Source organism: Marmota monax, unplaced genomic scaffold, assembly GCF_021218885.2.
Source record: "Marmota monax isolate L192 unplaced genomic scaffold, Marmota_monax_Labrador192_F-V1.1 WCK01_AAM20220418_F8-fsc00078, whole genome shotgun sequence".
Lineage (NCBI taxonomy): Eukaryota > Metazoa > Chordata > Mammalia > Rodentia > Sciuridae > Marmota > Marmota monax.
This window is the reverse complement of record NW_026694865.1, coordinates 4800335-4822376: the sequence shown is the minus strand read 5'-3', so window position 1 is coordinate 4822376 and position 22042 is coordinate 4800335. Positions and strand designations below refer to the sequence as shown.

General features: G+C 52.0%; 1 protein-coding gene across 4 annotated transcripts in view; it reads left to right on the top strand.

Moving 5' to 3' along the window:
- The first annotated feature begins 5441 nt into the window (after positions 1-5441).
- Smad6 (SMAD family member 6) overlaps positions 5442-22042 on the top strand; it is a 74823-nt gene continuing 58222 nt past the window's right edge. The window contains exons 1-4 of one of the 4 annotated variants that reach the window (XM_046426610.2): positions 5442-7315; positions 13491-13628; positions 15113-15169; positions 19123-19200. In XM_046426610.2, coding sequence (XP_046282566.1) covers positions 6502-7315; positions 13491-13628; positions 15113-15169; positions 19123-19200 — 1087 coding nt within the window. In that variant the 5' untranslated portion in view covers positions 5442-6501. The remainder of the gene's footprint in view (positions 7316-13490; positions 13629-15112; positions 15170-19122; positions 19201-22042) is intronic. The other 3 variants (XM_046426611.2, XM_046426612.2, XM_046426613.2) reach the window with 3 other exon arrangements.

The following is a 22042-nucleotide window of genomic DNA, read 5'->3' as shown; positions in this document are numbered from 1 at the left end:
ACTCAGGAAATGCATCTCCAGTGTATCACCTGGGACCAATACTAGTGTCCCTACTGTGGGTTGCTGCAGGAGGTGAAGGAAGTCACCCAAGGTCACACAGCTAAGAGTTAGACAAACAGTTTTGCAGCCCAGTTCTGCTGGATCCTGTGGCCCAAGTTCTCAACCTTGTACTGCCCATGACTGTACAGGTTGCCTTTGTGGCTAAAGCAACACTAGCGACCTGTTCAGAGGGCCATGGTGAGGTCCCCATAATTTAGAGACAGGACCAGGAAAAATCATCCTGCCTGAGAAAAAGTAGTAAAAGGCAAGCAAACAAGAAAACATAAAAGTGGGTGAAGTTAGGAACTGGTTAGACCAGTGTTCCCATGTCTAACCATGTCTACTGCTGAGCCCCAGCATGATTTCAGGTGATGCACAGGTACATAGACTTATCTATTTAATACATAAACAGATTTACATATTTACCTATTTCTTCTTCTTCTTCTTTCTTTCTTTAATTTTTTGTCAGGGGAAAGCACAAATGCAGCCCCCTACTACCACAAATTTTAGGTAGTTGAGTTTCCTGACTGGATAAACCACAGGGATCAGCACAGCCTTGAAGTGCACTGGCACAGTCTTGCCCTAGAGAGCCAGCTGCTGCTGCTGCTGCTGCTGCTGCTGCTCCTCCTCCTCCTTCTTTCTCGTTATTATTTTGGTACCTGGGACTGAATCTAGGGGCACTTAACCACTGAGCCACATTGCCAGCCCTTTTTTATATTTTATTTAGAAACAGTGTCTCGCTGAGTTGCTTAGGGCCTTGCTAAGTTGCTGAGGCTGGCTTTGAACATATGATCCCCCTGCCCTAGCCTCCCAAGTGCTGGGATTATGAGAGCCAGCTTCTTGATCATGGTATCTCCCCTGCCAGGTAAGTATGACATATTTATTTTAAAATTATAAACGTAATTGGAACATTTGTGCCTTTGTGGATTTTAGAGTTTAGGACTAGGCTAAACAAAAGCTGTGAATCAATTTAAAAGATTTAAATAAATGTCAATATATGGTTTATTTTTGACCTTGGCACTTTTATCTTCCACTACACTATCCACTCTGACCATTTTGTTCTGGTCTGTTTCTCTTCCTATTAGACTTTTTGAGCTTAGGAATTGTGCTTTGCTTCCTATAGGTTCCCTTCCTATAGAAGAGGGGTGGGTACACAGAAGAAGCTCAATAAGTGAATGAACATAAATTTTAATTAATGTGACTGTGCATTTTTTAAAGGAAAGAGGGTCCATAGCATTTATTAGAGTTTAGGAATTATTGTCAATGACTGCCCAAGGGTACCCCAACTGTCCCTTTTAGGGTCATAGTGACCTATAGATTTGCCTTCCAAAGGGGTGAACACTGCCACTTAGCCAGTTGGCCCTATGGTTGTCTATAAAATTTGAGCCTAGGGCTGAATTAACAGGTGGGACCCTGCTTATCCATCAGTCTTCTGTGAAGTGGGTTATGATGAGTCAGTCTCCTTGTCCATTCACATATGATCATGGCGAGGGATGACCCTGGCTTTCTTTGTGATGTCTCTGTAAGCAGTGGCCCCTAGATCCTGCCCTCTTCCCACAACCCACAAGCAAGCTCTGCCTTGCACAATTTCTGCTCTTTCATGCCCTTCCAGCTAGTGTAGAAACTTCCCAAGGGCAAAAAACCAGTTTTCTTTTCTAGGTCTGAGTGTTAAGATGTGCACTTACCTGAAGAGCCCTGGGTTCAAGTCTCAACTCTGTTACTTACTGGCTATGTGACCAGAAACAAATCACTTCTGTGTTTTCTCTAAAAAAAAAAAAAAAAAAAGAGTCAAGGAAGAATGAGACTTCGTTGGGTTATTTGGGAGGACTGGGGGGAGGCAGTGCCTATAGTTGCTTGGCACAGGGAGAAGCATGGAGCTCCATGAAGTGAGGGAATTTCAACCGACTTCTCCACAGGTACTTAGCGGAGTATCCATTACGTGACAGGTGTAGTGCTAGGGACCCTGAAAACAGCAGGTGCTCTCTTGTGTGAGTTAGCCTCTTCAGTGGCACAGCCAGAATGACATCAAGTGGCCTGCTTCTGACTCCCCTCCCTACACACTGCTGTGGTGAGCTGTAACTGCAGCATTGCCATCTTTGCCCTAGTGGGACTTACTTTCCAGGGGAGGGGGGAACAGATCACGAAGTGTATGGTTATGAACTGTGGGACATGCTCTAGGGTACTTTTTGTGCACAGAGTACTTTGAAGACCGAGTGGGGAGGATTCAAATCAGAGGGGTCAGTTACTTCTTAGTGAGTTACACTTTGTGAGTAAACTGGCTGCAGAGCCCTGAGGATGCGCAGCTGGGACCCTACCCTGCTCCTATCCTCTCCTTTCCTTATGTACCCAGGGAATTGGAGCTTTTTTCTCTAGAGTAAGAGTGGAGGGTGGTAAGTGAGCTTAGGCTACAGCCCTGTGGCCTGCCTGCCCTGCTGGGCCCAGCTGCACACACCCTCTAGTGGCCACAATGCAAGCCAGGCACCAGGCTGCGTGAAATCCAAGGACAGTGGGACTGTCACTGACCTTCCCTTCCTGACACTGTGTCCATTCAGATGCAGTTTTCCTGTAATGAAGGCCCATTCTGGGTCCTCTCTCATTTAATTCTGGCAGCCATCTCTAGCATGATTCCCACTCCCAATTTACTGAGGTGAGCCCCAAGGCTTATAGAGTTAAGGGAGGTATTGAGGGTGGGCACTGAACTCAGGCCGACCAGATTTTGCTTTCAGTGCTTTTCAGGTGGCATCTTTCTCTACCCCATCCACAATGCCACATCTCCCAGTGGCAAAAACTGAGGCCAAATTTTGCTAAGTTAGTGCCCAGAAACGAAGGTGGTCCTCCCAGGCAGGCCACTGCTTCAGTGTCTCCTGGGCTGGAGGCTGTGGAAACACAGGCACAAACATTTCTCAGAGTGCTCCCCAGGAGTTCTGCAAGAAGGGATGCCATTGTGCCTCAGGGAAGTACAGAGGGTGGAAGTGGGAGAAAGGAGCCACAGCTCACATTTTTGCCCCAGAGATATGAACCAAACATTTGTGGCCAAAATTTGTGGCCACAGATCTAGCTGTGCCCTGAAGGGAGGCCCTGCAGGCTACCTGCACCTAACCCTCCTCTTCTGGCAGTCCCAACCCCTTTATTTCCTATCACAGCACAACTCTTCCCCAGTCAAAATGGATGGGTTCAAATTCTGCTGCTGCCACTAATTAGAAACTTGTGTGGTTATTTTGTGCAAGGCTTTGTGTATGAATGCCCTGATGTATAAACTGGTGGTTCCAACCATCCCCATCCCTGGTGTTGAAAAGGGAGCTGGGGTCTCTCCCTAAGACATGTTGATTCAGTAGGTATAATATAGGTGGACCATATTCTGAAAATTGTTGCTCATAAGCGCATGTGCTCGCCCTCCCCTCCCCACATCACTTCCAGCTGTTGGGGTGGTGCATATGCTGGTGTATGCCCTTCTGATTTGAGCACATTAACACACTCATCAATATCCTTATTTCAATGACAAACGAAATGGTCAAACTCCTGTGCCTCAGTTTCCTTATCTGTACATATATACTCGTTAGGATTGTGTGAGTTATGAGACTAATTCCTGGTAATCCTTGGAAAATTGCCTTGCATAGTAAAGATCCAATAAGCATGTGTTATTTTTGTAATCCACTACCAAAGAAGCAAATACCTTTATAAAAGAAAATACTTTACATTTTGTTTCTCTTTGTATTTTAAGATGCAGTAATTTTCCAAGGGGGGAAAAGTGATGGAGGGGCCACTAAATGGGCTTCTGGAATGCACTTCTGGGATGCGGGTCACGTTGCATTTGGGGTGTTTGCTGTTTACCTGCGATTCGTGCATTTCGCAAGCACTATTAGTATTACCTATGATCTCCATGGTTCTGTGAAGCACGCAGGCAGGCATCGTAACCCGCATTTTTCAACTAAAACTGAGGGTCAGGGCAGCTATTTTCGATTTGATCAAAGTAGTACGGGATGGGTGGGGCGGGCGTTTCTCAGTTCCGATTCTTCATTCAGGAGAGTAATAGCCTCTACTAGAGAAAACGGTGTGACTAGTACCTGGCTCCAGGTAAGGTTCAGCAATGGTTCTGAGCCTTTCCAGAGAATCCCGCCCTCCCCGCCAGAGCACACCGAGACCCGGGGACGGGACCGGGGTCGTACCGCCACACATTCAGTACGCCATCCCCCAGCGTGGCACCCGAGGGAGACCCGCGCGCCGGCGCCCCTGCGGCCCCGCGGGGGAATGGCGCCCAGCCCCGGGCCAATGAGAGTAGCGGAATTTCTTTCATTCAGCGCTGGGCCCCCCCTCCTGCCCGGAAAGGGGCGGGGCGCCGCGCCGGGGGTGGGGCCGCCGCGCGCCGGGGAGAGGGCGGTGCCGAGCCCGCGGTCCGGCCAATCGGCGCCACGCCCGGGAGGGGGAGGGGGAACCAGGCCTTTTTTCCCCTCCGCGCGGGACCAATCCCGACTTTACAAGCTTGAACTTTTGCCACCCTCGGACGAGCTAGCGCGCCCGAGGAGGTACCCCGCCGCGCCGGCTCCAGGGCAGGAGCGGCCTTAACCCTTCCCGCGCCAGGCGTCCGCAGTCCGCCTCCGCGCCCTCAGTCCCATCCCTAACTCACCTGCATTCTATGGTGAAACATTGCTGGGGAAAGCACGACCCCCTACCCACGCCCCTTTCCGAGGAGCAGAGAATAAATGGGGGAAAAGCGAGAAGGGAGCACCCAGTCTCGAGGGGTCCGGGGACGGCAGGCGGCCCGCCTCTCTCGGAAGGAGGGCAGTGGAGACTTAGAGGAGCCATGGAGGATAACACTCCTTGCCTCTACCCCACCCTCTCCAAGTCCCTACCTCCCTCGTGCCTGCCTGGAGCCCCCTTGCGCTTAGCGTCCCACGCCCCGGGTTTGGCCCAGCAGAGCAATACCCGACTCTGCTCCGGGAGTATGGAACCTTGGCATCTTCACGTAAAACCCCGATACCCCAGCATAACCGCCCTCAACTCCCCAGAGATGCAGGGCAGGAAGGCACACATGCACACCCATTTTTATTATCGTGCATTCGGATGGGGGTTTGAACTGACTCTAAAGTGCAATGTGGGTTTGTAAGCTTGTGCATAAACCAGAGAGAGGCAAAATGCCCCGTTTGCGCTAGAGTCTTGGTGGGTTCGCCGAGACCTCACGCACCCACGAATGGTTTGTGTACCCCTCTGTGTGTCCGTGTACTCCCCGGTATCCGTGCCCCGGGCGCACCGATAGCTGGAGAGCGAGCCGCGGGCGCTGTCAGGCCAGGGGCGGAGGTGCTGGGGCGGGCGTGGGGCGGGGGCCGGGGCTCGGCCCGCCCCGGGAGCCAGCCCCTCGGAGCCTCGGGCCCTGCAATGGGACGTGTTCTCCTTTAAGAGTTAAGAAACTTGAAACCTTGTTTGCGCAACAATCAGCGCCGCGGAGCCGCCAAAGTGTCTAGACTGGCATATGATGGGAGGCAGCCAATGACTCCGCGGCGCTCCTCCGGGGGCCCTCAGTGTGCGTTTGAGGAGAACAAAAAAGAGAGAGAGAGCCGAGCGGGGGAGCGAGCGAGGGAGCCGAGCCGAGAGAAAGAGCTGCCGGGCGCTGCCTCGCCAAACCTCGCAGGGACCGCGGGGCCACCGGGAGGCACTTTTGTGGAGGGGGGAGGGGGGGCGACCTCGGCAGCCGCGGCGCCCCAAGCGTCCGAGCGCAGCGTGGGGCGGGCTGCGACCTCTGCCTCGGTGGATTGCGTTTTTAATTAAGGATTCCCAGCAGCTCTTTGGGATTTTTACAGCTTCCACTCATGTGTTGACACCCGCGTTCAGGAGAAACTCGCTCCAAGTGCATCTAGCTCCTGGGACCTGAGACGGAGTTGGCCTTTCATGCATGCAAATCCAGGGATTTGGATTTTGTTTGGGATTTTTCTTTCTTTCCTTCCCCCCACCCCTTCTTTCTTTTTTGCAGGGAGTTGAGGGTATCAACAAGCCTACCTTTCGGATCCTGCAGGAAAAGCCCATGTAGTTACGCGCTTGGGTTTTAAAGGCAGGGCTTTCCAGACACATTTGGGGGTTCGACGCGAGCGCTTTGTGCTCATGGACGAGCCGCGCAACTTTTGAAGGCTCGCCGGCCCATGCAGGGTCTTTCTAACTGCGCGCTGCCTGCAGCCCCCCTAAAGCGCGGGGGCTGGAGTTAGGCCGGCCGCCGAGATCCATGTAGCCGCTGGCCAAGCGCGGACTGCGGCTCGGCGCGCGCTTGTTCCCGGCTGTCCAGCCCGGGCGAGCTCCCTCATGTTGCAGCCCTGCTGTGCCCCTTCGACGACAGGCTGTGCGCGGTCTGCACGGCGCTCCGCGGCGGAGCTTCATGTGGGGCTGCGGCCCGCGCAGCCGGCGCCTCGCTGAGGGAACGGACCCCTGGTAACCGGAGACCGCCTCCCTCCCACCCCTGGCGCCAAAGGATATCGTATGTTCAGGTCCAAACGCTCGGGGCTGGTGCGGCGACTTTGGCGAAGTCGTGTGGTCCCCGATCGGGAGGAAGGCGGCGGCAGCGGCGGCGGCGGTGACGAGGATGGGAGCCTGGGCAGCCAAGCTGAGCCGGCCCCGCGGGCACGAGAGGGCGGAGGCTGTGGCCGTTCCGAAGTCCGCCCGGTAGTCCCACGGCGGCCCCGGGACGCGGTGGGACAGCGAGGCGCCCAGAGTGCGGGGAGGCGCCGGCGCGCAGGGGGCCCCCCGAGACCCATGTCGGAGCCGGGGGCCGGCGCCGGGGGCTCCCTGCTGGATGTGGCGGAACCGGGAGGCCCGGGCTGGCTGCCCGAGAGTGACTGCGAGACAGTGACCTGCTGTCTCTTCTCGGAGCGGGACGCCGCTGGCGCGCCCCGGGACGCTGGCGACCCCCTGGCTGGGGCGGCCCTGGAGCCGGCGGGCGGCGGGCGGAGTCGCGAAGCCCGCTCGCGCCTGCTGCTGCTCGAGCAGGAACTGAAGACAGTCACGTACTCGCTGCTGAAGCGGCTCAAGGAGCGCTCGCTGGACACGCTGCTGGAGGCGGTGGAGTCCCGCGGCGGCGTGCCGGGCGGCTGCGTGCTGGTGCCGCGCGCCGACCTCCGCCTGGGCGGTCAGCCCGCGCCGCCGCAGCTGCTGCTCGGCCGCCTCTTCCGCTGGCCTGACCTGCAGCACGCCGTGGAGCTGAAGCCCCTGTGCGGTTGCCACAGCTTCGCCGCCGCCGCCGACGGCCCCACCGTGTGTTGCAACCCCTACCACTTCAGCCGGCTCTGCGGGCCAGGTGAGCGTGCCTCGCGGGGCCAAGTGGGAGCCTAGCCTTCCTCCTCCCTGCACCCTCCTCTGGCCTCCTCTCTGTGCTACTGGGGCGGGCGGGCACAGCGGCTGGCGCTCACCCAGTGCCCGTGAGCGTGAAAGCTTCCAGGAGAGGTGCCTAACCTGGCTGAGGGGAGTGAAAAGGAGAGCCAGAGAGTGGATGTCTGAGTGCACAAATCAAATGGCAACTTCATTTTAAGGTTCCAGCAATGGCTACCCATATAATGGGTACAAGTTGGAGTTTTCTCTGTGCAGCTTCAGCTTCAGTGAGAGGGGAGGGCAGACCAAAGAGAGCCCCCCACCCCCTCCAAAAAATGGATGTCAGTCTTCCCACCACCCAATATCAGAATTTACTCCATTGGGTACCCAGGCTTCCAGCATTTGTATGCGCATGCACATGCCTATACCCAGGCTATACTTCTGTGAAGATACCCATAAGTTGTGAAATTTGGTATATATAAATTATGGCTAGAGTGGAAAGTATTCACAAAATGTTCCACTTATTCTTTAGTACACTTTGCAGCAAAGCTTTTGTAGGGTTACTCCTCTCTCATTCCCAGCATCCCTTGGGTGTCAAATGCCAGGGTTCTCCATCATCACCATTCTCATTCTCTTGTGCTCCTTTTTCCTCTAGAGTTGAGGGTTCCTGAGGCTTCTGTGACTAGGTGAGGAAGCCAGCTATTAAGTTACCTCCAAGAACTGCACTCCCCTCCTTTGTTCTCCTCTTGGGATTTCCCCTGTACACAGCATCTCCAGCCTTCCTTACCTGGGCAGCCCCTGGATGCTGGAGCAGAAGTGAGGAGGGGCAGAGCTCTGGAAGGCAGGGAGCTTGCCATCCCCTCGCTCTGACCTCTGCACTGTAGGGAACCTTCATTAGGGGTGTGTGTGTGTGTGTGTGTGTGTGTGTGAATCTATTGGGTGGCATTGGGGGTTTTGCAAGAATGGGGCCAGTAGAATTCAGGCTGTTGGCCCTGGGAGTTCTTCCATTCTGACCTCCTGGGAGAGAGTCAGCACCAGCCTGGGGGCACATAGATGGTCAGATCACAGGACTCCCGACTCAGTGTGGAAGGGGAAGGTGGGAGCCTGGATTTGTCCCAGGTGTCTTATATGTGTGGTTTTCGGGGTTGAGTGGGGGTAATTGCTCGAAGGGAAAGGAAGTTTCCGCTCAGTGGTGATTCCTGAATAGAGGACATTGATGGGTGTGTGTGTGTGTGAGAGAGAGAGAGAGGGGTGGGGGGGGGTGGAGAGACCTGTTCTCCGAATGGTCACTCCACACTGCCTTGGGCAGACCCTGAGTTGGGGTCTACACTGAGCTTCCTATGCCTGGCCACTCTTTTCAACAGCTTCCCCTGGAAGAGGCTTTCTCCCTTCAGTTATTCCTGTCTCCTCCCTGTCTTTGAAAAACGGGGCCCATATATGATGGTCTTGTTCCTGATTATTTTTCTAGTAGGAGATGGATAGTGGGGTCCACTCCACTCTTCTAGTAGGCCCTTGCAGGTACTTTCTCTTTCACCATGTCATTGTGTTGGCAAATGTTTGTTGAGCATTTAGTCTGTGCCAGGCACCGCGTGCTGGGTGCTGCAACTGGTGAAGTAGAAATGTGAGTAGGATCTACACCTTCAAGAAATAATCCTGGGGAGGAGAGAGAGATGGGAAGAGGAGAAGAAGCGCAGGGGGCAGGGGCAGGGTCAATGGTGTGAACCACTAGCAGTGCTGTAGGTGTGTTCATATAGAATCTGCCTTCAGGAGCTCCACACCTCTAACCTGGAGCAGCCTTGTAGGAAGGGTCAGAGGAGGAGCTGGCCAGCAGGGCCAAGAGGCCAGGCAAGCTCAGTTGGGTGGGCAGGAAGGCGAGGAGCAAAAAAACTTCGAAGGCAACAGACAGTCCCATTCTCACTTCTATTCCTTAAACTAGGATTTGGCCTGGGCTGTGGTTTGAGTTTGCTAGACAGTTGTAAGTTTGAAGGAGAACTGGAAATGGCAGTAGAACAGTTCTTAACCCTAGACTCTGGTCCTAGGCTCTGCCCAGCCAGTAACCAGCAACTTGACCTTGGATGAGTTACCTCCCCTCAAAGTCTCCCTATGGTTCAGTGGGGGTGGCTGTAGGAACGTTTCCCAAGTCTAATTCTGGACTGAGCATTGGTTCTTGGCTTGCTTCTGCCCCCCAGAAGGAGGCGCTGTTGCAGGGGCAGCAGTGTCCCCAGTCTGTTCCTCTGCTTCTTTGCTTGCTGCTAGCCTGCGGGGTGGGGGGGTGGGGCCCACGGAGGCAGGCTGGAGAGACTGATGGCCTGAGGAATCTTCAGTGTGCGCTGGGTCGACCCTTTTGCCTTTCCTGGGACTGAGAACTGGGGAAGCCCTCTGCTGCCCACCCCACCCCCGCTGTCTGGCCGCCAGCCTGGCTCCTGAAGCTGGGCGGGTGCATAGCTAGGGCTCAGCCGTGCGCGCCCTGATAAGGAGACTGTTCTTTCCAGCTTGGGTGGGGGGAGGACTGGGGCATGGGACAGACAGACAGACAGACACTCACACAGAGCAGACGCATGGCTAGAGTAAAGTACACAGGAACACCCAGCATGGAAGGACTGAGGAACACCCACCTGGCACCAGTCACCAGTGTTCCTCCCCACCCCAGCCAGCCCCACAAGGAGCCCCAGTGACAGGAGGCCATTTCCTGGGCAGTGTGGACCCCTGCGGTTCAGAGCCAATCCTGCTTGTCCATCAGCTTGCTTTGAGGCAGATTTCCCTCTCAAGGCCTATTTTCCCATCTGTAAAGTTGGGGGCTGGACAGAGCCCCTGAGGTCTGATGGGTGCACAGGCCTTCCTCCCCTCCACTTGCCCTGGCCCCTGTGCTTGTCTCAGAAACTGGGGTCTGGGGTGGAGGGTGCACCCTGTGTGCCAGGCTCTGTGCTGGGCACTGCGTGGCCCCTGGGAAGTCAGGCCCCAGCTCAGCCTCCTTCCTGCCAGCCTTTCTGCTCAGGGCTAAGGCAGCGCGCTGAGCCCGGTGGGTGCCTATGTGGACGGAAATGTGGAGAAATACTTTAATCACAGCTCTGACCTGTGTTTATAGAGCTCCTTTCTCCTGAAAGTATCCATTAACTTTGGAGTAAATCTCCTGCTCTTTGCTTCACCACTTTTTTTTTCTTTCTGTAATTATATTCAGTAAATTACTATTATCCAAATTGTGCCCGGGAAAGAGACAGAGTGAGAGAGTACTTCTAAACGACTGGAGGAGGCCGCCTAGGAAAACACAGGGTTCCCAGGCCAGGGCTGAGGAATTAGAACGGGCTAGAAAGTTTTCCTTTTATTTGGCCTGGCATTATCCCTTTGAAATGAGATCAATTTCAAGTTGGGCTTCCAGGCCCCCCGCCCCGCCCGGCTCGAGGCCCCTAGGCCTGCCTGTCTGCTCCTCGCTCCTCCTGGAGGTGAGGAAGGGGTGATAATGTGCAGTTTGCCTCTTGCTGGCGCCAGCCGGCCGCGCTGTTTATCTGGCTGCGGGGGAATCTGGGCAATTAGGCTCAGCCGGCCTTAAAGTGCCAGGAGCTCCTTTTCTGTGTCTCCCATCCTGGGGCTTGGGGTTGAGCCTCTAGGTTCTGGGGGAGGAGGGGAAAGGCACCTGGGAAGCCCCCTCCAGGTTCTCAGCCACCCCTTGGGAGGGGGAAAAATTCAAGGCCATGGAGCTATGTGAATCCTTTCCTAAGCAAGATGCTGAGCTGTAAAGAAGGTATAGTCCCAAACTGCTGGAAGGTAATGTCCCAAACTGCAGCTTTGCCAGGTGCAGGGAGAGGCTGTGAACTTTCCTCTGGCTTCAAATGTAGGTCTAGAACCCAGAAGGCTAAGTACCCCTTGGGGGCTAACCCGAGGCCTGTCTGGGCTGAGCTGGGCTGGGCTGAGCTGGGCTAAACTGAGCACCAACTTGGGTGCCCTCAGCCCCTGGCTGACTGCTTTCCCTTCTGAAGGAAGTTGGAGGAGATTCCTGAAGTGAATGCCTCAGGCTAGGTGTCTGCAGGGATTGGAGTTTCTGAAGCCTTTCTCTTTTTCTATTAGGTCCATTTCTTTCAGAGGGGCCTTCAGGGCACTAGAAGTTCTGTTCAGGTTTAGAGCATATAAATCATTTTAAAATCACAACTTTCGCAAGTTTTAGTATCTCTCCTAAGAGGGCAATAGACAGAGGGCCTATGACTCACAGGATCTCTTCCTGATCCTTTGTCTCACTTCTCAAGTGTCCCACCAGGTAAGGGTCCACCTTATCTGCCTAAGACAGTGTCCTGGAGCCCCATTCTTACAGATTCAGGGGGTGGGGCCTGGTTCCATGGAAGTGGAGTGGGAGTGGCAGTTAAGAATGATCTAGAATTGTATATAGCACATTTTTCTTAATGGCAAAATGGGGAAACAACCCAAATGTCCATTAGCTGATGAATGGATAAACAAAATGTGGTTCATCCACACAGTGGAATATCATTCAGCTATAAAAAGGAGTGAAATACTAATACATGGTGCAACATAGGTGAACCTTGGAGCATTATGCTGAGTGAAAGAAGCCACACACAAAAGACTACAAACTGTATGATTGCATTTATTTGAAACTTCCAGAATAGGTATTTGTAGAGACTAGTCAGTGCTTGCTTAGAGCTTGGGACTGGGGTATAGGAAATTACTGCTAATGGGGACAGTTTCTTTTTACAGTAATAAAACCATCCTATAATTATATTGTGGTGATAGTCACACAACTCTGTGAATATACTAAAAATCACTAATTTGTATACTTTAAAAGGTTGAATCTCATAATCTGTGAATTATATTTCAAAAATGTTAAAAAGAATTATCTGGTATTGGTTTCCAACTGGCTTCCCCCTTTTTTCGTCAAAGTAGAATAGCAGCTGCAGTTACCTTCATGTGTGGCCTTGGGTAGGTCATTTTCCTGGCTGGACATCAAGTGTCCTATCAGTTAAATGGAATTGAGTAGACAGGCTCAGTGGTGCACACCTGTAACCCCAGCTACACAGGAGGATCACAAATTCAAGGTCATCCTGGGCAACTTACCAAGACTCTGTCTCAAAATGAAAAAAATGAAAAAAAAAAAAAATGAAAAGCTGGGATGTAGCTCAGTGGTGGAGCACTTGCCTAGCATGCTCAAGACCCTGGGTTTAATACCCAATACTGAAAAAAACAAAAAACAAAGAACAGAAAAACAAGAGTTGGGCGTGGTGGGCCCCTAGGTAGGCCCCTTTCATCTCTGATGTTCTGGGTCCCAGTCTCCACTAGAGCTGGTAAACAATCTGTGCAGACTGCTTTGCTGGAGCCAGCAAGGGCCTGGTGAAGTTCCTCCTGAGAACTTTTCTGTCCTTTGCTAGCTGGCATGTCTACATCATTTCAGGTTCATAGATTTTCTTTCTGTCTCATCAATGGTTTTAGAAACCCACAACCCAGGTGTGTCCCTGGGTGGTGTCAAAGCTCAAGGCCTAGGTGGCTTCTGCAGGGGGGGACTTCATGATTCTGTCCTGCCTTCCACCTTTTGATAAATAATCCCTGCAAGAGGTGCTAGGATTAGGAACAATGGCTTGACCATACCTGCCGCCTCCATTGCTTTGGGGATGGGGTGGGGATGAGGTGGAGGGTGGGACAGATGTCCTGAGCTCCATGTTGTGTGTTACTGGGCCTCAGCCAACCAGATGTTTTACCAAGTAACCCTAATGTAGGAATCACAGGCTTCCTGATAAATGTGTGGGGTAGTGAAAAGGTCATGAGGCTGGAGGTCAGAGACTTGGCTCTGGTTCTGGCTCCACAACCAGGTCCCCAGGGAGGAACCTCCACTGGCCTGGCCTGTCTCCTCTGTATAGTGGGAGCGCTGGCCTCAGTCCTATTTTCCCTGTGGAGCTCCAGCCCTTCCTGTGACATACTCTTGTCCTAAGAGGCTGGCCCTCGCTCAGGACTGTCCTATGGGCCTGTGGACCAATGCAGTAGGTGGCTCTTGTGGAAAGCAGATAGCCCCTCTCGGTGAATCTTGTTTGGGGTCTCTTGTGGGCCCACCCGGCCTTGGCCCTCAGCTTCTCTCTCTCCACCTCTTTATCCAAGATGTGCCCAACTTCACCATATCCCCATCACTGATGCTTTTGTCCTCAAATATTACGTGAGCACTTTCTGTGCAGGTGGTGTGCTGGCCCCAGCAGGGACCAGGGCTGTGAGACCCGGCGCCGCCTCATTCCCTGGCTCATGGAGCAATGGAGCAGAGTCTGGCCTGGGCACAAATCCCACCTCCACCGTGATTGGCTGGGGGGCATGGGCAGGTCAGTTTCCTCATCTGTAAAACGGGGATAATAATGCCATCTAATTATTTATTTTTGTTTTTGAGGAAGGATTAAATACAAATAGGTGCCCAGCAAGCAGGATTAACCGCTCTGTGCAAACTGTTTTGCTGGAGCAAATGGGCTACTCCACGATTCGCCCCCTTCCTTCTCGCTAACCCCCATCCACAGAGAGTCCCTGTGTCTAGGCCTCTGAGCTTCCACTGTGTAGAGGCAACTTCTGGCTGGAAGGCCAGGGTGGAGAAGAGGTGAAGCCTCATTGGGTGTGTGGAGCCCAAGAAATGCTCCTAGGACTAATTGTGTCCCATTATAATTGCGAAAACACTTATTACCCCTGTGTCATTCCTGATACCCGCCTAATAATAGTTATTACCCCTTTATTACGGCAGAGTTTGCCTTCGTTTGCGATTTGATGGTGTTGAGTTTCACTTACGGAAAATGAAGGGTCATTTCATTCATGCAAATTGTTACTTAGTTTAGCAAATTGTTACTTCCCCATAATGCAAGAGGCTAAGAAATTCTTCTGAAGGCAAAGTATCTGTTTTTAAGGAGGATTATTTTAGGCAAATGAAAGGAAACCCAAAGGAAACACCATAGACAATAAGGAACCCAGGATCTGAGCTGGGAAGCCGAGTCCCACCCCTGCCTTTCCCTTCCAGAGCGGGAGACTGAGGCCAAGAGCTGGAAGCAATGTTTTGAGGCCTCCCGTTGAGCTACCTGAGCTAGGTTTGGCTTCCTGGGCCACAGCCAGCCCTGGGGTCCTCCTCCCTACACCCAGGAATGTCAGTTCTTACGCAGCTCATCTGGAAACAGATTTCATGTCTGGGCCTTGGGATTCACCCTCAGCTCTGACGAGGCTTGCCAAATTTAGCCAGTAAAATGCAGGATGTCCAGTTAAATTTGAATTTCACATAAGCAACATTTTAGTATAAGTATATCCCCAATATTGCAAGGGATATACTTATACTAAAATACTATGTCATGTTTACCTCAAATTCAAGTGTAACTGAGCATCCTGTATTTTATCTGTCACTTCTATCTCTGACTTCCCCTGCACCCATGTTTCTCTTGTATAATAATAATAGGTACTATTTATGGAGGTGTTTTTCTACAGTGCCAAGAGCTGTGCTAAGCATTTTATATATATCATCTTCTTTTGCCCTCCCGGCAAAATTGGGAGGTCTCTATGATTATTATCCCCATTTTATAGCTGAGGAAACAGACTCAGAGAGGTGAGGTAACTGGCCTGAGCTCACACAGCCATAGGTGTCAGAGTAGGGATGGAGCCCAGGTCTTTCTGCACCCCAAGCCTCTGGCCTTAACTCATCCAGTAGATTTGGACAGTAGAGGTGGCGAGGGACATGGAGGGCTTCCTGAGGACTGAGGAAACTAATAATGAGCCACAAGCAGAGCTCCAGGTGTGACCCCCCAGCCTCAGCAGTGACATGCTGTCTCCTGTCTTTCAGAATCACCGCCCCCTCCCTACTCTCGGCTGTCTCCTCAAGACGAGTACAAGCCACTGGGTAAGTGTGCCCCTCAGCCCTGGAGGGGAGGGTTGGTGGCTGGGTGGGGTCCTCTGAAATGGGATGAAGTTTTAGGAACACTCCCACCGTTGGGCCAAAGCCGACCCAACTTCTGCAGCCGGCTATTTACATCTTGAAATTCCAGGGCTCATCATTAACCTTTCTGTGACCTTTAAACATGGGCCTGTCAGAGATGAATGAGTTCTGACTTCAGCCTGTCGTTGGAGGTGGATTGGAATTTCTGGGTTTCTTGTCCTCTCTCTCCCTCCCCCTGCCGGGGCTGTTCTGCTGTAGTGTGTATTAATTAGGAGTGTGACAGATAAGTTGGACTTGAAGTCCTTCTTGAGAGGAGCTGTATGCCTCCCCACCAGCCACGATGTTCACCGGGACAAATAGGACAGCAGGAATAGGTAGGATGAATGTGTATTGGCACAAAAGGCCCTGACAGGCGCTCTCCCCTAGGTGAGCTTAGTGAAGGTGGTGGTGTCATTTTAGATAATTCCCCTCAGAGCCAGAACATGATTTCTGAAAACCTTAAGACTAAACTGTTAGCCTATCTACTGGGGTGGATGCCTGTCATTTTAAAAGTAGATCTCGCTTGTTGCCTGGCCTTCTTGGCTGTCTCCAGTGGGACTCAGAGCACACAGTGGGAGCGCTGGACCCTGCAGGCTACGGTGGCAGGTGCCGTAGTTTGGCCTTAACCGTCCAGGAGAGCTACTCTGTGACCCAGGAAGTTTCTGGAGGACGCCGGCTTTCGAAGCCAGATGGCTAAAGCATTCCCGAGTGACCGCAAAGAGTGGGTTTTGTTTTGCTTTTGGTAAAGGTATCTTCCCAGTGGTATGTGTCACCGCCATCTGGGAGGTCACTTCTTTATGTCACAGCCTCTCAGGGACTCACCCCAGTTTCCCCCCAACCCCTAACTTGTGAGGTCAGAAGTGCCCACAAGGTACCCTCAGAAGCTTGACCTCTGGCATGAAGGGCAGAGGCTGCCGTGGAGGGCGTGCAGATCCAGGTGCACCATGGTGGCTTCCCCACTTGTTCCAGAAGCAGGATCATCCTGTTGATGGGGGACCTTATGTAGTTCTTCAGGGACCTGGCACATTCACCTGTCGGGATGATGAGGAGGGGGGCTGAGTGATGGGGCAGGTCACCCTGCCAAGGGGCAACAGGGCTCAGGCCCAACCCCAGAGCAGTCCCCATTCAGGTCCAGAGTGTCCCATGCGTCACTCATAGGCTCGCCTCAGCGTCATCGTTCGTGCACTAGTTGCTTAGAAGACCCCTGGTCCCGTTAGAAGGAAGAAAGAAAAAACAAAACAACAAAAAAAAACATGCCTCAAAAGTTTGTAGTGAGTGTGGCACCTGGGCTTAACCATCCAGACCACTGCCCCGAGGGACTGTGGTCAGGAGCCCAGGATAAAACAGCAAAAGCCAGAACACCGCCCAGCCCTGTCGAGGGAGCATTTGGAAACCTACAAGTGTCCCCATTATTTTACAAATGGGACAACTGAGGCTCAGATGGAGGAGGTGACTTGTTGGGGGCTGTTGGAGCTCAGCCCATTGCCTGTTTTTATATGACTTGTGAGCTATTTAATTTTTAATTTTTTAAAATTTTTAAATGGTTAAAAAAACATATCAAAAGAAGAAGAATAGGGGCTGGGGCTGGGGCTGAGCGGGAGCGCACCTGCCTGGTGGGTAAAAGGCACTGGTTTGGGTCTCAGCACCGCATATAAATAAATAAATAATAATAATAAAAAAGATCATCAACCACTAAAAAAGATTAAAAAAGAAGAAGAATATTTCCTGGCTCATGAAAATTTATATGAAATGCAGATTTTAGTGTCCAAAAGGAAAGTTTCACAGGAACACAGCCACGTGTGCCCTTTTCCACTTTGTGGTGGAGTTGAGTAGCTGTAACAGGCTGTAGAGCTTGTAAAGTTAAAGAAACACACACACACACACACACACACATTTGGTACCAGGGATTGAAAATTGAAGCCGGGCGCGCTTAACCACTAAGCCACATCCCCAGCACTTTTTATTTTTGAGACAGTGTCTCACTAAGTTGCTGAGGCTGGCTTTGAACTTGCGATTCTCCTGCCTCAGCCTCCCCAACTATTGGGATTACAGGTGTATGCCACCACACCTGGCTAAGTTGAAGATATGTATTCTCTGGCCCTTAAAAGAAAACAGGTGGTGGCCCTGATATTGCCAACTATTCGCCGGTGGGGGGGAGACTTGAAGCTGGGGCTCCAGGTTCTGCCCAGAGCCCCTCCTCAGGCTTGGGCAGTGTTGGAGCTTGGGAACGTCCTTTATTTAACAGCCCCTGTGTCATGGCTGCCCACCTCCGAGGCCCTCATTGGAAAAGCTAGATGAGAGGGTTTGGGAGGGTATGATAGCTGTGAAAGGTGGAAGGCACCTGCCTTTCCAATTCCTCTGGAAACTTCTCTGTGGGTCGGTCAGGACAGGCCAGGGCTCAGGCCATGGTGGTGCTACTTCAGATGTAAAGTGGCAGCAAAGCCACCGAGCACTTGGGAACATTAGGTGCTAAAAGTCCTTTAAGAAGTTCCCACTTAGGCATTGAGGTATTTTTTTTTCTGTTTCTTTGTTTTTTAAAGATTTTCCAAGGGCATTTATTTCCCTCCTAATACTACTAGCAGATAACTTTTTTGTTCCCTGATAAATAGTCTGAGGGTTTTTTTTTTTTGTATTATTTTCTCTTCCTTGCATTGTTGCTTTTTCATAAACAAAAAGTCAGTTCACTTCTAAGCCTCTGTGATCACATGAAACCAAGAAAACAAAATAAAACCCAGAGTACTCAGTCAGCATCTGGCAAGTGGGAAACAACAAAAAAAAAGGCCAAATTGGTTAATGTTTCATCTTCCCGCTCCCCAAGCCATGTGGTAAAAGGGAAAAATTCCTGCAAGATGGAATGGAATTCTAGTTAGCTCAGGCCTAAGCTAATGGTTTTGTCCCAGGAACCCCTGGTCCCCGAGTGGCTCTGCTGGGCCAGGTGGGGCCAGCAGAGCCAGATCCAGGTTGTGCTGGGTCAGCGGAAAATGAAAATGCTGCAGGTTCCGGGGACATGCCTCCCAACTCCTGGACAGGCCTGTCCCTTAATGGGGACAACACCCAGTCACTGGTAGCAGAGGCCCCGAACAGGGAAAAACTTCTCAAGTCTACTTGTCCCAAAAGGCATCAGTTTGTCAAGGTAGCAGCTCAGTGTTCAAGAGAAAATGTGCTAAAGAATTTCCCTTCCCATCTAACCGTACTGCAGACAGGACAAGCCAATAATGAGTGCCATATGAAGTCCTTAAACCTACCACAAATAAAAATAAAAAACAAGAAGGCCTTAAAAAAAAAATCCAGGCATTGAAAATCACATGGTGAGCATGTTAGGGAGCAGGAGAGAAGAGAGAGAGCAAGGGGAAAAAAAAAAGTTAACCTGGGAGCAAATGCTTGAGCCCTTAATTAGAGGGGTGTGAGTGGGACCGAGAGAAGATGGCTGCTGACTTGTTAAAACAGTTTCCCCAGTGCTAGCAGGAGGGAGGAAGGAAGGAAGGAAGGAAGCAAGAAGGAACAACTTCAAGAATTTTAATGGTTGTAATTAAGTACAGCAACTATGAATTGTTTAGGGGCTTAATTTACCCTTACCCAAGAAGGCTCCAAGTTGCTACTTGCTAGGTCCCCCGAACTTGGCTTATTTCTGTGGTCAGAGCAATTGGAACTTTTCCAGGTGCCGGGGTCAACAGCATCCAGCCGTTTCCAGAAGAGTTCCAGGGCTGGCCAGCCTGGAATGGGGTTACAGAGTAGCCTGAGAAAGCTGTGGGGGACACACTGCCCTGTGCATGGACACACATGCCCACGCCAATGCACGCTTGCAGGTCCCTGAGAAAGAAGAGGAGAGCGCACGGAGCCCAAGGCCAACTAAGTTCTCTTTTCTCTTCCCCCCACAGATCTGTCCGATTCCACATTGTCTTACACTGAAACGGAGGCCACCAACTCCCTCATCACTGCTCCGGGTGAATTCTCAGGTTGGCATTGTTCTCCTGGCGTCGCGGTCTTGTTGAGCTGTGTCGCGGGATGGGTGCGGGGAGCTGGATGGAGGTCTTTGGATTTCTTCTCCCCTTTTTGGTTCTTTTCCTCTCACCCCTTGGGTGGAAAACGGCCAGTGTTTTAATTGCTAGTGTTCTTGGGCTTACGAGCTTCTGCGTGAGTGAAACCTGAAGCTGGCAACTGTTAAAGAGCCTGTCGACCACGTTTTAACCGGTTGCGTCTACCTTGTCTCTCAGGGAAATGATAACAGCCAGCAAAGCTCCGTCGCTCCCTTGAGCAAGGGATCCTGTTCCTCTAGCTGCGGGAGGCAGCCAGGCAGATATTATGCCTTTGTCTTCCTCCTGTTCCTACTCCTGGGGAAGAGCCCATGTGAAGGGTCAGCAGAGGGAGAATGAGTAGGTTTGGGTGAACTTGCAGGAGGGTCGGGCCAGTGAGGAGTTTGCTAAGAGCCCGTGGCTCCAAGTTCCATCCTGATCAGAGGATGCTAAGATAGGAAGTGGAGGGAACCTTGGTTTAGTGCTATCCCCTGACTGTCTAACAGCCCCAGCCTCTGTGTATTTCAAAGTCCTGTGGGGACCCCCACATTTGATAGAATAAGGTGTCCCTGAGTCCTGAGAAGTTGGTGGTGAACCAGGGGCATCAGGGCAAGAGGGGACTCAGGTGGCAAGGTCTGCAGGGTCCTTTGGGAACTTGGCAGGTGAGGACAGCTGGGATTGGGGCCTGGCTTTCTGCTGGGCGGGGCTGACAGCCCTTGGGCTGGGTCTGTTTGTCTGCCTCAGAGCTGTAATTCCCCTTACCCCACGCCCATGTCATACAGCAGTGCAGCGGGAGTGACCGTGCTGTTCAAGGAGTGTTTACTGTGGTGGCCTCCACTCAGCTACTGTACATGTATTATCTCAGAACAGCACCAGGCTTGGGGGACTGAGGGTAAAGTCGCTCACCCAGGGTCACTCAGTGGCACAGGCACTTATGTCCAGGGTCTGTTCCTCAGCACTGTTGGGGTTCCCTACTCTTCTGCAAGTGGGGACCAGTGTGCCTTCACTAAAAGCATTTCCCACAGCATTCTGTCTATGGTTCCCCCTGACTCTAAGGGTGACACATCACTGGCTGCTTACAGCCACCTGACTGTTCCCTAGCCAGAGCCCTTCCCTATCCATTCCTGGTTTTCACCAAAATTGTGGGAGACCACAAGAGCATGGCTTTCTCAAAGACCAAGACACAGGGAGCTGAGGCAGTAATGTGACTTGCCTGGGATCACGCGGTGGGCTCAGGGCTCAGCTGGTACAAGAGTCCGGGTCTCCTGGGTTCTACTCCTATCTGCCTTCTGGTCTCTGGAAACCCCTTTATTTGGCTGCTTCATTCTCTTCTCTGCATTTTAGGCCTATTTGGTTGTAATCTCTTTCCCTCAAAGACCAAGCCAGATGAGCACAAGGAGTTAACATTGCAATCCATTCTTTTCCCTCTGCACCTATGCAGGTGAAAACAAGCGAGGGGCTTAAAAGTATTTTTGAATGTATGATTTTGTATCATTGCCAACCCCGAGGGTAAATTAAATGTCAATGGATTGTGCGGGCAGCAGGGGTCTGGATGGATGGGAACTTTCTTGTTCCCTTTTCCCCTGTTGTTAATGGTGGGAACTTCCATGTGTATTTCACAGTGTTTGCAGATAAAGTCTCGTTTAATCTAGTTGTCTCTGCTGGGGCCTGGGGTCAGCTCTGGCTGGAAGGAGCAGACCCCAGAGCACCTACAGGAGGCTCCTCCCCTAGTCTGGTGTCTAGGAGAGAGCGCCCTCTGGAGGTTGGGAGGCCTGCGGAGACTTCCACTCTAGACCATTAGGTTTGTCTGCTTTGGAGGCCCAGTGGGACTGTGTTTGGGATTTCTGCACAGATGTCTCAGAGAATAGTCTTTAGTGCTGGACAGTGAGAATTCCAGTGATATATCTTGATTGTATGGTTTTCATGCAAAAGAAATTGTGTTCAGGGGCTGGAGTTGTGGCTCAGTAGTAGAGCACTTGCCTGGCATGTGCAAGGCCCTGGGTTGGATCCTCAGCACCACATATAAATAAATAAATAAAAAATAAATAAAAGAATTCTAAGGGGTGAAAGATTTGGGGGCCAATCTGGGATTTCCTATGGCAGGGGATGGAAGGAAGTCTTGATAGGCGTTGGTGTGAGTTCCAGGTGGCCCTGGACGGTGGGTAGAGGGTTCCCCTCTGGGGTCATGCAGGCCCTTTCAGGTATGACATGAGTCCTGTCCAGACTCATGGCCCTGGAGCTGTGCTGACCATCACACTGGAGGACAGGCTCAGGGAGACTGGCAGGTCTTGGTGGATGGTGAAGTTCATATGGAAGATGAAGGGCAAGGAGGGGGTGGGGAGGGGCTGAGCGGGGGGCCCAGTGTTTGGGGTCAGGCCAGGAGACTGGATGTTCAAGAACAGGTAATAATGCTGATGGTGCTGACCATGACAACAGTTGACACTGGCACTCTGTGACAGCACTTTTATAAGTGCCAGCCATTCTCCATTTCATTGATTCCTTGCTGCAACCCAGCCAGACAGGTGTGATTCTTCCCATTGTACGAAGGAGGTGACCGAGGCTTATTGCTGAGCCCCTGCTCAAATTCCCCTATTGTAGGTGTCAGGCTTGGGAGGTGAGCCTAGGCAGTGTCGTTGCCCAGCCTTCCATAGCAGGAGCCCTGTCCCCTCCCTACACCAGACCCTAGTGGGGATTTGGGCAGAGTAGAGTGATCAGAAGGAGCCTGGGGGCACCCTGACTGATTTGAGTACCAGGGACAAGGGTGAGGGACTGGCAAGAGGCCCAG